We start from the raw sequence: 15,162 nt of genomic DNA on the forward strand, positions 1-15,162 counted from the left end.
CTTTATCAAAAAAATTCAAAAAAATTGTTTGCCAAAAAAGTGTTATTTTCAATCGGTGTTTTTGCCATAGCTTGGCCAAAAATAGCCGGACAGCTAAAATAAAGACTGTTTTGTGCTGCTAATAAACATAACTAATTATGTCTATCCCTACTTTTTCGATTTTTGTAAAAAAAAAATTTGAAAAATTTTTGCATTTTCGATAAGGGGTACCATCATCTAAATTTGCGAAAAAAGGCCAAAAAATTGCATTTCCTTTTTTTAGCACAGGAAGATAGGGAATTTTGTTACGAATTCAACGAGGTATGACATTCCACATTTGAACAACTACTTTTTTTGCTATCGAAAAAATAGTGATTATTTTTATCAAAAAAATGCAAAAAAATTGTTGGCCAAAAATGTGATATTTTCAATCGGGGTTTTCGCCATAACTTGGCTAAAAAAGGTGGCAGAGCTAAAATGAAGACCGTTTTGTACTGCCAATAAACATAGCTAACTATCCCAATCACCATTTTTATATTTTCGAAAATAAATTTTTAAAAAATTTTCACATCAAAATTATCAAAATTCGTACCTTGGTTGTATGGATATAACCACAAGCTGGACGAGAACCCATTGCGAAGGGGAAATCAGCCCAGGGATGAGTTCAGTGTGAAAACAGCGAATATGAGCGGGGATATGAGTGGATCCCCCTGCTCGGACGCCCCTGGTCCCTGCCCCCTGCAGCCTTGAATCCGGAATAGCAGGCGTTCAGCAGCCGGCAGAGCGACGTCCTCAAGGTTGGCAACAAAATTGCACTGCCAGTCAGTCACTCGAAGGAGGGTTCACCAACGGGTGAGGGGGTAACGGAGTGCAGAAAATATGAGAGGGGGAAAGGGGAAGAGGCTGCAGTTCGTGTGCCAATGTCAGTGCACCTGGCGCTGCACTTGGCCCTCGGCATTCGCTTCGAGTCGCAACCCAACCCAACTCAACTCAACTCAACTCATTTCAACTCGACTGGCGGCTCCCTTTCCCAGCCAACAGTGCGTATTGCGGTGGCGGGGAAGCCTTAAAAAAATAGGGGGAAAGGACAGAAAAGGTCGGCTTCGATTTCACTTTTTTTCTTTTTTTTTGGTTTGGTCCCCAGCTCAGGCACTCGTTTTTTAATTGAAATTTCATTTGCCCCGTTTGTTTGCACATAATTACGATTCGGGGGACGACTTTTGTCGCTCGCTTGTTATGCAAATTTAAGACCAGCTCATCCCGCGTTGAATGAGTGTGAATAGACGGGAGATGCATGAATGCCCGACTGGAGCTGCATTCTCATATTTTTCATATTTATTCTTTTCGGCTTCGCTGCTGTTTCATTGTGGTGGGAATGGCCCAAAAAGGAATGGTTTTAGCCAGTCTGAAAGACAGAAAGAAGACAGCCTCCAGGCAGCTGAAGCTGAAGCTGCAGCTTCATTCAACTTCTAGTTTCTCGATGCTTGAAAAATGAGCACAAAACTAAAATCCTTTCAAATAGTGAACTCGACTGGGCATGAAGCTAGAAGCTTGAAAAGTTTACGAAATGCATCCATAAACTGTGCTACTTGCAACGTTGTAAGTAGCAAAAATGTCTCAGATTACAGCAAATTTGAATGAAGCGAAGGGAAACTAGAGTTCTTTGCTCGGTAAAGGATTTCTTTAGATTTAGTAATTTAATTTAGTAATTAAGTAAAGAAATAACTATTTCATTAAACTAGAGTTCTTTGCTCGGTAAAGGATTTCTTTAGATTTAGTAATAAACAAATAACTATTTCACTAAAATATACTCTAATATAACTAAGACTAAAGAGTTATCTAATTGGCATGTACTATTTCAAACTAATAACCTGGTTAAGCCATTAACCGAATAATAGTTATCAATCTGATATGAAGCCGTGGATTAGTAAGAGCCCCAGACCTACTTCCCCACAACGCTGCGGAAATCCGGCAGTTAAGCCCATTGACTGCTGATTGAGTAATCAACGAATCGAGACCCGTAATTCCGCAATTTACTTACATTGTGAGCCGTAATCAAGAGGTGAGTCCGGTGTGTCCTGTTCGGGGCTCTCAAGACATGCAAACACTCGCGCACACTCACGGCCAAGTTAAGCGGTTCGGAAGTCGCTATATAATCAAATGCTGCCGCACTTCATTTGCCGGGGATTGGCCAACTGCTCCGTGAACCGCAAGGACATAATCCCAATGCCGCCCACTTGTTGGGGACTCGACCACCGGGCAAGTTCTACACGGAGGGAAACTAATCGAATTGTCTGGATATTAGGCATAAAATCCGGAGGAAAACTAATCAAAATGTGTTGGCTATTAGGCATTCAAATCTTTTTCGTTTCTTTAGTTTCATTAATTTATCAGATCTCAATCAATGTTTAAATTAACAATTTTAAAGCTTTCTTTTAGAAATTTACTGCAGTATATACTACGTATTCTAAGTATGCCTTTTAAACTTCTTAGCCCGTAGTAACCAACAACAAACAAAATTTAGGAAATAAAACTTGTTTCTTATTTGGCATTATCTATAATGATTTTTATGGTTGTAAAAACATACCAAACCGGGTGTTTTATTAAGCTTTCTCTCAGTGTAGAGCCTGCCGATCACACACGCACAATTGCCGTTCGTTTGATTTACGACATCGGATTTAAAATGCCCGGCCGTAGCCTGTGCTTTTTTCTTCTAACTTTTTTTTTTGGGCGCCAGAACAATGGCTGGCAAAAACGCGCGCAAAAACGGTGACCGGAAGTGGGGTCTCCAACCGGAAACGCGGAATGGTGCAAAATGGCGGGCAAATTACGCGACAAGCGGCAGTTTGCTGCCCGGCTGATTGCAAGGCGTACGGCGGATGAGACGGCCAAAAACGAATGGGCAAACTGCAACCGTGCACCGTGCAACCGGGAGCGGAGTAAAAAACGCAACCAAAGTATGCAAAGCACGCGAGCGTACTGTGGCACCATCAGCAGAAACACGGCCTCCTGGGCCTGGGTTCTTGCCACTGCCTCAGTTGCCTCAGTTGCCTCAGTCGCCTCTGTTGGCTATGCTGCCTCTGCCATTCCCAGAGAATCGAGAATCGGGCAGAGCAGTAAACTGAACTGAACTCCTCGAGGAAGGCCGCGCCGTGAACATTAACGCTGGCGTTAACGCTAACGGTAGGATTGCGGATGGGGGTAATCGGGGGTCTGGCTGGTTGCAAGTGCCCCGTTGTAAGCGATACCCAGGAGGGAGGTTTACTTTTTTCTGCCCAGCTTTTTATTTAACTCTTTCGTTTTTTTTTTTTTTTTTCATTTGCAGGCCATGCCGTGCATTCTCTTTTTATTCTCGCTGCAGCCACCCCGAAGTTGAGCTGAGCTGAGGCTTCAGCCTAAGAGCGGAAAGTAGGTGAGGCACATGAGCTCGGCGGCAGGCAGCAGACAGCATTGGGGCATGAGGGGCGGAATGGAGGGGCAGGATGAGGGGGCACGGAGAGTGTTTACCCCGGCTTAGACGGCTCTGACAGGCCGTCTGGGCTCCAAAGCATGAATGAGTTGTGGAAGCAAATGAAGTGCCACGCCAGCCGACGTTGCAACCCGCAGCGTATTTAAATATAGCAGAGAACAGCAGCACCAGCAGTGGCAGCAGTAGCAGTGGCAGTGGCAGCGGCGGCAGTGCAACGCGTGCAGCAGCAACAGAAAAAGCAGCAGCTGCGCAGCCAGCAGAGACCAACGCTGCGATGCACTCGAAAAAAAAATGTGTACTTAATACATACTATGATTACATTCCTTTCAAAAAGCTTTATTTATATTTATGGCAAAGTTTCAGCAAACATGTCTCTCTAAAATTTGGAGTATAAATACATATAAAAATGCAAACAAATATTTTAACTTTATTTTAGATACAGTGAAAACTATGTCTTCAGTGCACAGGACAGGCGGCAGACGCTCACAGGCTATCATGTCACCGCTGGCGTCCTCATTTGTCTGTTTGCCTGTGTGCTTGTGCAATTTGTATACTTTTTATTTTTAATTTCTTTTTTTTTTTTTTGCAGCTAGACTGGCAGTCAGTCAGTTTAGTTGCTAGCGAGCCTGGGCATATTTTGTGCTTCATCATCTCGGCCGCTGATGATGACACATGCGAATGACTGCAAACAAATCCAGGCAGCGGCAGTTGCAGCAGTTGCTGTTGCTGCTGCTGCTGCAGTTGCTGTTGCTGCTGATGTAGCTGTTGCCACTGCAGACTGATATTGCTGCTGTCATCAGCAACATTTCAACTTTCTCATGGAGCGGGCGGCTGTTTGCTGATGCAGCCGAATGCGAAAAGCGGGTGGCGCCACAACTGCCACACCTGCCGACCTTGGTGGGTGAACTCCCACGGTGGCTTAATCAACGAATTACGCCGGATTGGAGTGTTAATAATGCAAATCAATAGACGACAATGCGCACTAATCGGATTGGTTGCAGAGCCATTAAAAAATATAAAACAGGGGCAAATCCGTGTTTATTTGATGAGCACATTTTGGAAATGACTTTTTGAAAAGAACATTTTGGAAAGGACATTAGAAAATAAAGCCCATTTCCAATTTTGCTACCCTTTAAATTCATATTAAGGCACTTCGAAAAAATGTGTAACTTACGATGCAGATTATAAAAAAAAAAATTATAAAAGGCTTTATGTGTGTATTAAAAATAGGAAATCAAAGGAAAATTAAGGCACAAAGCCCCAAGAAGTTGTGATGGTCATGGATCTGGGGTCTGGAGTCTGGGGTCTGGCTGAGATTCCGCATAGACGGATTCCCGGGCGGAAGGCATGGCCCGTTTCTGGGCTGTCCGGGGCACGTACTTGCGGTGGCTGCCACATAATGAGAGCTGGCTGCGGCACAAACGTGCCATAAACTGTGGCACGCCCCCATTGCCCCCTTCGTCCTCTTGGCCCCAGCAGACCTGCCTCCGCACCGATGAATATTCCATGTGGCATGCGTTGACAAAGCATTCGGGCCTCGTCATCTGGAGCATGAGGGCATATCATATAGTCAAAGTTTTTCCTTTTCCCAGCACACACATTGTGGTGTGTGTGGTGTGTGTGTGTGCTCCTCACATGGGGCATATACATACATAGACATACTCGTATATCAGGATGGACCGACCGAGGAGCAGAAGCTCCTCCTGTGAGCTGGGGCTCAACTTTTATCGGTCTTGTTTTGATAGTTGACTCGCTGCTAAGCCTATTAAGGCGCTTGAGTCGCCCAACAAGCCAAAGGCTTTTGCACCCATCGGGTTTCCACAGTCGATCCATCCATAACCATGCCACCACCACCACAACCACCACCACCACCACCACCATCACCACCCACGGAACCGAAAACCCTTTGGGTTTCTGTATATACTTTTTGCTTCTTTCAGTTTCTGTTGTCTCCCTAGGAAATGATAGGCCCCACAAGGGAGCTAAGCTCTCGCTGGCGTGTCTGTTGCTGTGGCTCCTGTTAATTATGGGTGGTGGTGGTGTAGCTTCAGTCTTTGGGTTGGATGGGGTGGTGCTTGGGCTTTGGGGTGTGGGTGGTGCAGGTGGCTGCTCGTTAGTGACGTCCTCGAAGGGCCTCATCGCTCTGTCTCGTTCTCTGTCCGCTCTGGCTGCAATTTTCTCAAGAAGCCGCACTTAAATGGCTTCCTATGCGGGTGCAAACAAAAGCTGCCAAACACACACACACACACACACATACACATATGTCTGCGCCCACTTTTGAATGTGTGTGTCTGCTACAGTTACAAAAAAAAAAAAAATTTCAAAAAATAAGGCAAAAATCGCTGCTTGAAGTGGTGGTTGAATTTTTGCTTTTTTTTTGTTCCTATTTTTGTCTTGCAACGTGCAAATGGAAAAAGAGTTGCAAATTTGTACTCCTGCTGTTCTGCGCAACACATGCGCCATTATGCAATTGATTTTTCTTCGTTTTTTTGAGTTTTCGAGTTTTCCAACGCTGTTGCATTGTTTGTATGCCGCTGACTTTTCTCTCCAGCTTTCTTTCTTTATTTTTTTATTTTTACGTTTTTTTTTTTTGGTTCGTTTGCCTGTCAAAGGTCATTCAACTTGGCTGCTAATAATTTGCCGCTGCCCTTGCAGGTGCGCCTAATTAAGCATATCCACCGCTAGCAACTAAAGTCTAAAAGTCGGCAACAAAGCGGCTAGCAAACACACACATGTACCGAGGAAGGTGTCTAAAGTGACGCTTTATATGGGGAAAAATAAACTGGAAAACACAGGCACACAAACGGGCGGAAGAAGTGCACGTGCTCTATCTCCTCGGAGGTTGCATGCAACTTGGCCGGGGCTCATAACCCTGAATGCATGACTGCAATGAATGCAAACAGGCTGCAGCGACAGACAACTCACAGACGCACCCACACTCCAACTGGAGAGGCCAATACGCCACCACCCACCACCTACCACCCATTACCAGCCCACTTCCCAGTGAAGCTCCCCTGCTTTTAAGACTTAACTGCAGCAGATTGCGTATACGCAGCATTGGCCACTTGCATTATGAGCACCTCCTGCTCTTGTGTCAGCGTGATAAGCCACCGCATCTCGCTTTGCATCTGCATTTCCATCTGCGACAGCTGCCCGCGTTTTGTGCGTTCTTACACTGCGTTCTCATTGCAAAGTGGAATGTTTGCATCTATATTAAAATCTTATACAAGAAGTTACAATGCACTATATGGTACTCAAACCAGCGTAAAGATAAGAGCTTTGGTAGTATTAGGAAAAAATAAATAATGGCCCTTATTAGGCAATTACTTGGGGACCCTTTTTGTCGAGTGTAGCACCCCCTGCAGGAGCGAAGGTCCCGCTGATCTCGACTGCATTCATGGCGAATGTCAAGTGTTGGCAGTTGGCTTGCCAAGATGTTTTGTTTGACGCCGGAACAACGCCAGCAACATTTGCTGTGTCAAGTGGCAGTCAAGTGCATTTAACAGGGCGCGTCTTTGATTGACGTTAGCCCGCGTTCGGGAACTATGGCAAAGGACGAAGGACGAGGACGAGGGCAATCGCCAAGGAATTTAGCTGCAGGCGATTGCGTGCAATTGTCAAACGGAAACGCAGAAACAAAGACGACGTCAGCACAATCCGAATACACGAATGCGAATATCAAAGTCTTCCTTTAATGCTCAAGAGCTGTAGCATTTGTGGTGCGTGTCAATCGCTTAATCCGGCCAAATGGGAATTGGAATTGGAATCGGATTGGGTTGCAACATCGGAGCTGGTTTGCTGCATATTTATGTATACTCGTGCGTCTCGTTAGCCTAATTATGTGCGAAACGACAATGAAACATTGGGCTTAATTTGAATCTATTTGGTAAATAGTTACAACACAGCTCATCGAAGATGCAGTTTCTCTTCTCCTTTAACGACCACATTATATATTAAAAGCAATCAACGTACCATTATAAAGTTACTCCCTCGCAATAAACAATGAGAAGCAATATTTGAATGGTGTGCATAGAGTGATCAACTCTTATAAACATATTACGAGCAATCTGAAAGATATACAAAATTCAAGATACCGCACCCATAAAAAGATTCAACTGGGCTCATGCGAGTTTTATAGTTTGCCAAATCGGCAGTCAGATATAACTCATACATTTATTTATGATTGCGTATTCGAGTCAAGATCCAACTTTTACTTTTCGCCGAGCCTGAAAACATAACTCGCTTCGCAGAAAGCGCAGACAAATGATGCGAAGCAAATTAAATTACATTAAACTTGGCCAAAGCGAACTAAGCTGAAGTGGCTAAAAGCGGAAAGGCCGAAACCATTTTCACGGCCCTCAGCACTATAAAAAATATTTTGGTATATTTCCTTGGACTAGAAATTACCATAAAACCCCAAAGCAATAAAGTTTTTGTTAACTCTATTACAGCCAAGTTTTATATTATAACATTTATATAAAATGACAAAATATTTTGATTTTACCCTATGTTTTCTTAATTGCCTTAAGTTTTTATAAAACTGGCTTAATTTTTTTCAAGTGCGCGGAGAAATGCAGGTAGACAATGAAGAGCAGGCAGAGCAGCAGAGCTGGCACTTTAATTACGACAAAATTTGCGTGAGTGATAGTCAAATGATGCCGCAAGCATCATTCGAGTGTTGTGGCGGGGAAATGGTAAACAAATAAGAAATAAACGCCACAAAGACAATAAATGGAAAAGAAATTATGAAATGTGTGTTCGCAGCTCGAACTGTTACAACGAATCAGAGCCATCTGACAGTCGCAGCAACACCATCTCAGTTTAGGCCAAAACCCGTTTTCGAAGTGTGATCTTCTGGCGGATTGGATTGGCATGGCGGGTAGCTGCCCTGCTGAAGTTCATTTAGCTGCCAACCGGCGAAGAGTTCACAACGCGGCGAGTGTCCAACAAGAAAAGCGAGCAAGATGCCCTCCCTATGGCTGTTAATCTCGACGGTGGGTTAAGCAGTCAACTTGACTGAGCCAAAGGATATACCTCTAAGGTGGATTTCTTCTTTAACCCACAGCTGGCTTTGGTTAGCTGTCAGGACTATCACTACCACCATCCACCCACTCCGTTCGTGGGGGAATCCCACTATCAACAAACGCCGCAGCCTCAAGCCACCAAGTTCGTGGTGCAGACTTTGGGTCGCACCTACGGCTTGGAAACCCAACGGGCACCGGCCATCTATGAGGATCATCAGACGCTTGTGGTGCCGGTCTTCCAGCCGCGACAGGTGCCGCAGTACCAGCCTCAGGCTCCTCGCCAGCAATTGCACACCTCCAGCTACCAAAATCCCCTGCTGGTCAGTACTAACTACCAGACTGGCACCGTGTCCTTGCCGCCTGCAGCTCCCGCTGCTCCTGCCCAGCCCCTGACCAGCTATGGACCACCTCACCTGCAGCAGCAATCGCAGCCCCTGCAACCACTGCAACCTGTACAGCCCCAGGCCCAGACTTCCACTTACTTCCCCCAACAGCAACAGCCAGCTGCCCAGCCACCTGCAAGCTATCTGCCACCTCAGCAGCCTGCCCAGAAACTGTTCTTCGGCAATCCGTTCCCCTACGCCCCAGTGACGACCGGCTCCGGGCAACAGGTCCTCGATGCAGGACACGGCTCTGGTGTGGCGCCCAATGAGGTGCAGGCTCAGCTGCTGCAGGCCACCGGTTCTGCGCCACCACAAACTCGAGTGGGTGACCAGGTGGGTCAGTCGCAGAGCTCCTCCTTGGACTCCTATGACTACAAGCAGAGCTCGCCCGGTGACAGCAGAGAGTACCAGAGGTTCGTGACCAGCTGCCCGGGCGGTGGCTCCTGCCAGCAGAAGGAGCTCAATCCCGGCGAGGTGGACGACAGCCACCAGCGGGTGCTGCAGACGGTGCGAGCCAGCACACAGCCTCGGGTGGAGGGCTGCTACAAGAGCCAGGTGATCTATGTGCCAGCTGGAGCTGCTGTCAATAGTCAGGGTCAGTTGCGACCAAAGAATCGACGAACTTTCGAGCGCAAGGAGCAGGTCCTCTCCAGATATCCTTACAACTAAGTGCCCTCTCTAATCACTCACCGAATTTCAAATCGAATTTATTAGTTGTTATGCCTCCTAGTTGTCATGTTCGTTGTTTGTTATAAATAAAGCGATCACTGTTTAAAGTTTATGTCACACATGCCAACCATTTCGGGTGATTAATTTGGCAAGCCCAAAAGTAGGCATATATGGAAAACACATTCGATTAAGTCAATATGTTAATCGCACAACCTGTTGCATGTTGCTCAATGAGCTGGTCAATGGTGATGGTGATATTTTATAGTGGGATTGCATATGGTCGAGCCATCAAATGCTAATTAGCTAAATTTATTACACAGCGAGAAATGGGGTCGATGTGACATAGCATAGATGCAAATCTTTGCGCGAAACTGCAAACAGAAATGTTACATTTAAATTTATCAACATAGATATATAAATAGCGAAAAATCGCTCAAATATTTCCGGTAGCAATTAAAATTTCACTTACATTTATATATAATTTAATGGCGCATACTATTCGATATATTTGATAGTAATTAAATGGTTCCACATCAATAAAATCACTAGTTTGTAATTATTGAATTTTTTACTTCCGAAACACATTTGTTAGTCAGCGTTGACTTGTTGAAGAACACAAATGTACTTGAGGGCAGCAATATTGTTTTCGCTAGTTATATTTATTGGAAATATAATGGCAGTAAGGATACAAAAAAAAATCGAGGATCTAACATTCTAAAGTTGCAGAGTCCTTTGTTTCTATCCCCAGAACGCCTCCAAGTTGGAGTTTACAAATATTAAGTGCCATGCAAAGGACACGGCCTTTCTGGACTTCGACTACTGTTTCATAAAATCCGTCAATCGGACCTATAAGTACATATCACTCAAGGCCAGTCTGCACCAAGTGCCCATTACAAACGCATCGGTATGTATACAAAGTTGGCTTTTAGAATACTTTACACTAAGTATTTAATTTGATTTAGGCAAAACTTCAAATTTTGAGAAGATTTCTGTCCTACATGCCCATAACCATAGCCGCCGACATCGATGTTTGCAAATACATGGCATCCAAGAAGAACTTGGCAAATCCAATGCTCCGACTTTTCGAGGACATTACCACAAACTACACAAACGCCAACCACAAGTGTCCCTATGATGTGGGTTAATGTGAATTGTTAATGTGATTACTTCTAAATGTTATACAATCACATCTTTGCAGCACGACGTCTTCATAGATAGACTTCCCGCCCAGTTTCTAAGTGAGCACTTCACCAATAGCCTTCCACTTCCACCGGGGGATTACGGTTTCAACAGCAAATGGTACACGAACTCAATAGAACGGGCCACTGTCCACATATATGCCACTATATCATAATTAAATCAAAATTTATAAATTTCTAAAATTATATAAAGATTTTACATCATTATTGTGGTTTTTCTCTCTCGCTCACCGATTTAATTATGTCATGAGCGTTAGCATAATTGCATAATAGGTTCTAAAAACCAGCTTCTTCAAGTCAGTCAGTTTTGTGAGTCCGAAGCGACGAGACATACTAAGAATCGTATACGGAAAACCATGAAGACGACTTTGCTGCTAACTTTTGTGGTAATACAGATCACAAATTGAGAATCGGAATATCGCATATCACATAACTCGTTTTCCCAACGATGACGTCAAACGCTTAACCCCGCTAGGTGATGATGCTCGGAGTGACACTGAACTTGGTGTGGGCTTGTGCCGACGATGGTTACCTTTATGACCAGCCCACGGGTGAGCAGCTCCAGGAAATCCGACTGATCACTCCCCCCAGGAAGCATCGCTTGAAGCCACGTGTCTACCCAGGGCATCCGCTCCAGGGCTGCGGAAACGTGGAGGCGGCGGATCACTCCGCTGCTCTGACCACCTACCATGCCAATCGCCCCCGGCCGCGTCGCATTTACAAGCACCAGGAAGTCCAGGTGGACAGCTCGTTCTTTGAGCCATCGCCGGATCGGATAGAGGAACTCAAGCGGATTCTCCTGGATCAACAATAAAGTGTAGTTTGCTTAGTTGACAAAAAACTAATATTCAATAAAAGTCTGCTTAAAGTAAAGTACATACATATCACATTCCTTAAATGGTATTATTGATTGCTCAAAACACACATAAAAACAAAGCATTTACGGTGAACCTAAATTGACTTTGTGTTTATACACAAAATCAAGATAATTAATTTCTAACTGACTCATGGCTATAGCAACTTTGTTTCCCATTAAGGAAACGTTTATTTTAACTTTCAATATTTAGGTTATTCCACGATTCCAAACTTAATTACCTGTTTTTTTATTTTTAAGTACATATACTGTTTCGATATGCATCCATGGATCGTTTAAATGTGTTATGTTGAAGCCATGGAATTTAATTCCAATTAATCTAGTTACCTGCCTAAAAATACCCAGAATCGTGTCATCCCTGTTTTTACTCGCCCCATTTGGTCTGTTTTCGGTGATAAAGTGAATGTTAATGGATTTTTGCCAATTATATGGAATTAGATGGCATCAGCAAAAAGTGGCCAAAACAACATTCCGATCAGAATGACGAAAAATTGATTGCAGTTAACAATAAATAAATAATTTATTTGTGAGCTTAAACCAACGGAAAACAAAAACATAAACATATACATGAACAGTCGATTTAGATGGGAAGCGAATCCATCTAGGCATCGTAGTTGTACTTCTTGCTATCGCCGGGATTCAGGCTGTACAGATCGTAGTCGAACTGGTCCCACTCCTGGTGATCGGCTCCTCTGGGCTTGGTGCTGCCCTTCTTCAGCTTGAGCAGTGCCTTCTTCTCCCGGTTGATGTCCACGTGGGGCACCTGCTGGCGAGCCCGCTTCTCCTCGAGCGTCAAGGGCTGAGGTGCCCGCACGGGTGTGTGACTCAGGAACTGGGACTCCTCCATTCCCAGATCGGAGTCGGGACTCATTTGGGCATCGTAGAAGTTGGCAAAGTTCTGCAGCTGCATGGACTCCGCCGGATGGTGATCGTAGTAGTCGGGCATGATGAGGTTGTAGTTCCCAGTGAGGGTCATCGGTTCCTGTGGCCTAGGGGCATAGGCGAAGCTGGGGGCGCTGGCGGATGTTCCCAGGTCCTTGGTTCTACTGTATCGAGGTAGGGCTTCCGAGCAGCCGAAGAGCACAGCCAAGCTGCAGCTCAGCAGGATCTGAATTAAAGGGAAATATATATAATGGCATATTGTTAATTTTTTGTTTTTTATTAGATAGCTTTCATTGCCGTGTTAATTGAAATATAATCGAAACACATTTCAAATCAGACTCACAAAAAAATAATACAGATTTATGGGTAATATATTCTTTTTTTTGAAAACCCAACATTTTCAATTGTTTCTCATTCTTTTAATACCAATTGGCAAATGGAAATAAAGATATAACATTTTTATTTACCCAAAATATAATTTAAGCATGCTTACCATTTGTGTATTGTACTTGAAAGCCATTGGAAATGTACGAGTTTTAACGCAAAAACTGAGTTTATATAATTGAAATAAATTTAATTTTAGCACACTGTTGGTTGTTCACACTTGCTGGGCGATCTTTATGTGATTTCAGCTGACGTCTGACTTTATTCCGCGTCAGTACGCTTAATTCGAGCTCTTAAACCAGTCTAATGTTCTGAGCCGAGCGATTTTGTATTTAAAGCAAAAGCCAGGCGAAAGCCGAAAGAATTTCATTTGATTTCAGTTCGTTCGAATTGTTTTGTTTTGTTTTGTTTGGCAGCCTCGGCTTTATTGGCATGCAAATCCGGTTTCCAAACTTTGATTTCCAACTGAGCCGAGATGTATCTGAATCTGATGCTGATGCCGATGGTGATGCCGATGTTGAGATTCAGATTGAGTTGCTGAGGTTCGCGGAGTGAGTGACACACGTTGAGGCGAGGAGCACAGGTCAGGAACACCTGAGGGAAGCCGGAGATCGGGTTTGTGGCGTCAGGGAGTCAAATACAAAAGAAATGCAAATGCGATTCTGGCCGGGATGCTCTCGACTATGAGACGCGCACGCGTTGACACACATTTGATGGGATGATTCATGGTATGTGCACGGCAATTAATCCAAATGATACGTAATAAAAATATTAATTGCACTCGCTTTGTACCACTGAACTTGGGCGCTTGTGTGGTCAGCGATAATTGAGGCGGGGCGGGTATATGTTAATTAACAAATTACAAATTGGCACATCAATCATGGCTTTTTATTGCCTCGCATTGATCTGACATTTCAAATTTTGTCACCCAGCTGTCACTTAAAGTACTGATAATCCTGCGGCAGTTCAATAACATCTCGTCACATTCCATCGGGAAAATCCCAGGCACTGGGATTTGAAAGCTGAACTTCGGTTTCGAGATAATATCTTAATGCAAACTGGTAGCTCTCCTCAGTCTGCAAATAAAATAAAAAGAAATTAGAGCACACTTTAGAGTGAGCTCTTTTAATTGGCGGCTTTTTACGATCACTTAAGATAAGAGTTAGGAAAATCTAGCCCATGTTTAAGCTTTTAAGAGATAAGCTCCTTCACTTGATACCCAGTATCTACATTTTAGGACCAGATATGATGGGTTGAATCAACTTTTGGCATTCACTTAGCTTTATTACTTGACAACTTCTGTTGTAGTAACAAATTTATGACCTCTTCAATGAATTCTTTAGGAATACGCGTAATTAATGCTAATTTTGTGGGCTTACAAGAGTATTTATGATATATTTAATATATTTAATAAATCAACCTAAGTAACGAAACAGTTTAAGAGGCAATGGAAGTGATTTAAATTAACCAAAACTCATACAAGTTTTAGCAGTTCCTGTTTGCCTTGACTATTTTTGAATAACGTGAGTAAGCGAAGGTAAAATTTCCATTTCTATTTTTGTACATTTTATATCCATAAATGAATAATGGTAAGCGACTTCTGGGAATAAACCGAATTTCACCAAAACTGACGAAATCGTAGACATATCATTCTACATATTTTAGGCTTAGATGCGATGGCCGATGGGGTTTAACCACAGTTTGTTTACAGTTGGTGGGAGTTCAAAAATAAATTAGCAGGTTCCGATGTTTTAAATGTTTTGGGTGGGAATGTCAAGCGCACACGCTCGTGACTCTAGAAAGAGAGGGAAGAGGGGGGCCAGAAAGAGACAGCAGGCCACCCCCTCGATCAAAACGAAGGCATAAATAAGTTTTAGTGTCTCGGGGAAAACCGCTTTCGAGTTTCAGCATTTCTCGCATTTTTTTGTTTTTATGGGGAAATATTTAATGCCCCTGGCAAAGTCAGAACTCATTTAGCTTTGTTTTAAGCACTTACATTTCGTTTCGTTTAATTTGCTTGCGATTTTTATTTTGCATATGCATAATCACAACGATTTTTTTATACTTTTTGGTAACATTTTGTTTTCCCTTTTGTGTGTAAACTGGCCCGTTTTTAATTCTGTATTTTTATTTTTTGTTTTGTCATTTTGCGCACATGTTTTGGAGATCAAAGACATGTTTTCGTGCGGCAGAGAAAACAATGAATATTTTTTTTGTTATTCCGAATTATATGCGAAACAATTTGTTTGCGAATTTGCGTCGGAGTCTGAAACGTATAGCATATACTTTTGCTCAAGCC

At 43.5% G+C, this 15,162-nt stretch overlaps 4 protein-coding genes across 4 annotated transcripts; 3 read left to right on the forward strand and 1 right to left on the reverse strand.

The window, feature by feature from the left end:
* Positions 1–8,412: 8,412 nt before the first annotated feature.
* On the forward strand, positions 8,413–9,524 carry LOC120453536 (RNA polymerase II degradation factor 1). Its single transcript, XM_039638287.1, has 2 exons — positions 8,413–8,442; positions 8,514–9,524. The coding sequence occupies exons 1-2, from the start codon at positions 8,413–8,415 to the stop codon at positions 9,522–9,524; spliced, it is 1,041 nt and encodes a 346-aa protein (XP_039494221.1).
* A 619-nt stretch (positions 9,525–10,143) lies between these two features.
* Positions 10,144–10,927, forward strand: LOC120453013. Its single transcript, XM_039637529.1, has 4 exons — positions 10,144–10,203; positions 10,273–10,428; positions 10,487–10,660; positions 10,723–10,927. The coding sequence occupies exons 1-4, from the start codon at positions 10,144–10,146 to the stop codon at positions 10,876–10,878; spliced, it is 546 nt and encodes a 181-aa protein (XP_039493463.1). The 3' UTR covers positions 10,879–10,927.
* Positions 10,928–11,042: 115 nt separating this feature from the next.
* Positions 11,043–11,537, forward strand: LOC120452887. Its single transcript, XM_039637343.1, has 2 exons — positions 11,043–11,109; positions 11,199–11,537. Exons 1-2 carry the CDS (start codon positions 11,080–11,082, stop codon positions 11,535–11,537), a joined length of 369 nt encoding a protein of 122 aa, XP_039493277.1. The 5' UTR covers positions 11,043–11,079.
* A 343-nt stretch (positions 11,538–11,880) lies between these two features.
* On the reverse strand, positions 11,881–13,525 carry LOC120452379. The gene is made up of 2 exons (XM_039636572.1): positions 12,973–13,525; positions 11,881–12,705 (listed from the first exon to the last, which is right to left on the reverse strand). Exons 1-2 carry the CDS (start codon positions 12,997–12,999, stop codon positions 12,199–12,201), a joined length of 534 nt encoding a protein of 177 aa, XP_039492506.1. The 5' UTR covers positions 13,000–13,525; the 3' UTR covers positions 11,881–12,198.
* Between the last annotated feature and the right edge of the window lie 1,637 nt (positions 13,526–15,162).

This window comes from Drosophila santomea, chromosome 3R (genome assembly GCF_016746245.2).
Source record: "Drosophila santomea strain STO CAGO 1482 chromosome 3R, Prin_Dsan_1.1, whole genome shotgun sequence".
Lineage (NCBI taxonomy): Eukaryota > Metazoa > Arthropoda > Insecta > Diptera > Drosophilidae > Drosophila > Drosophila santomea.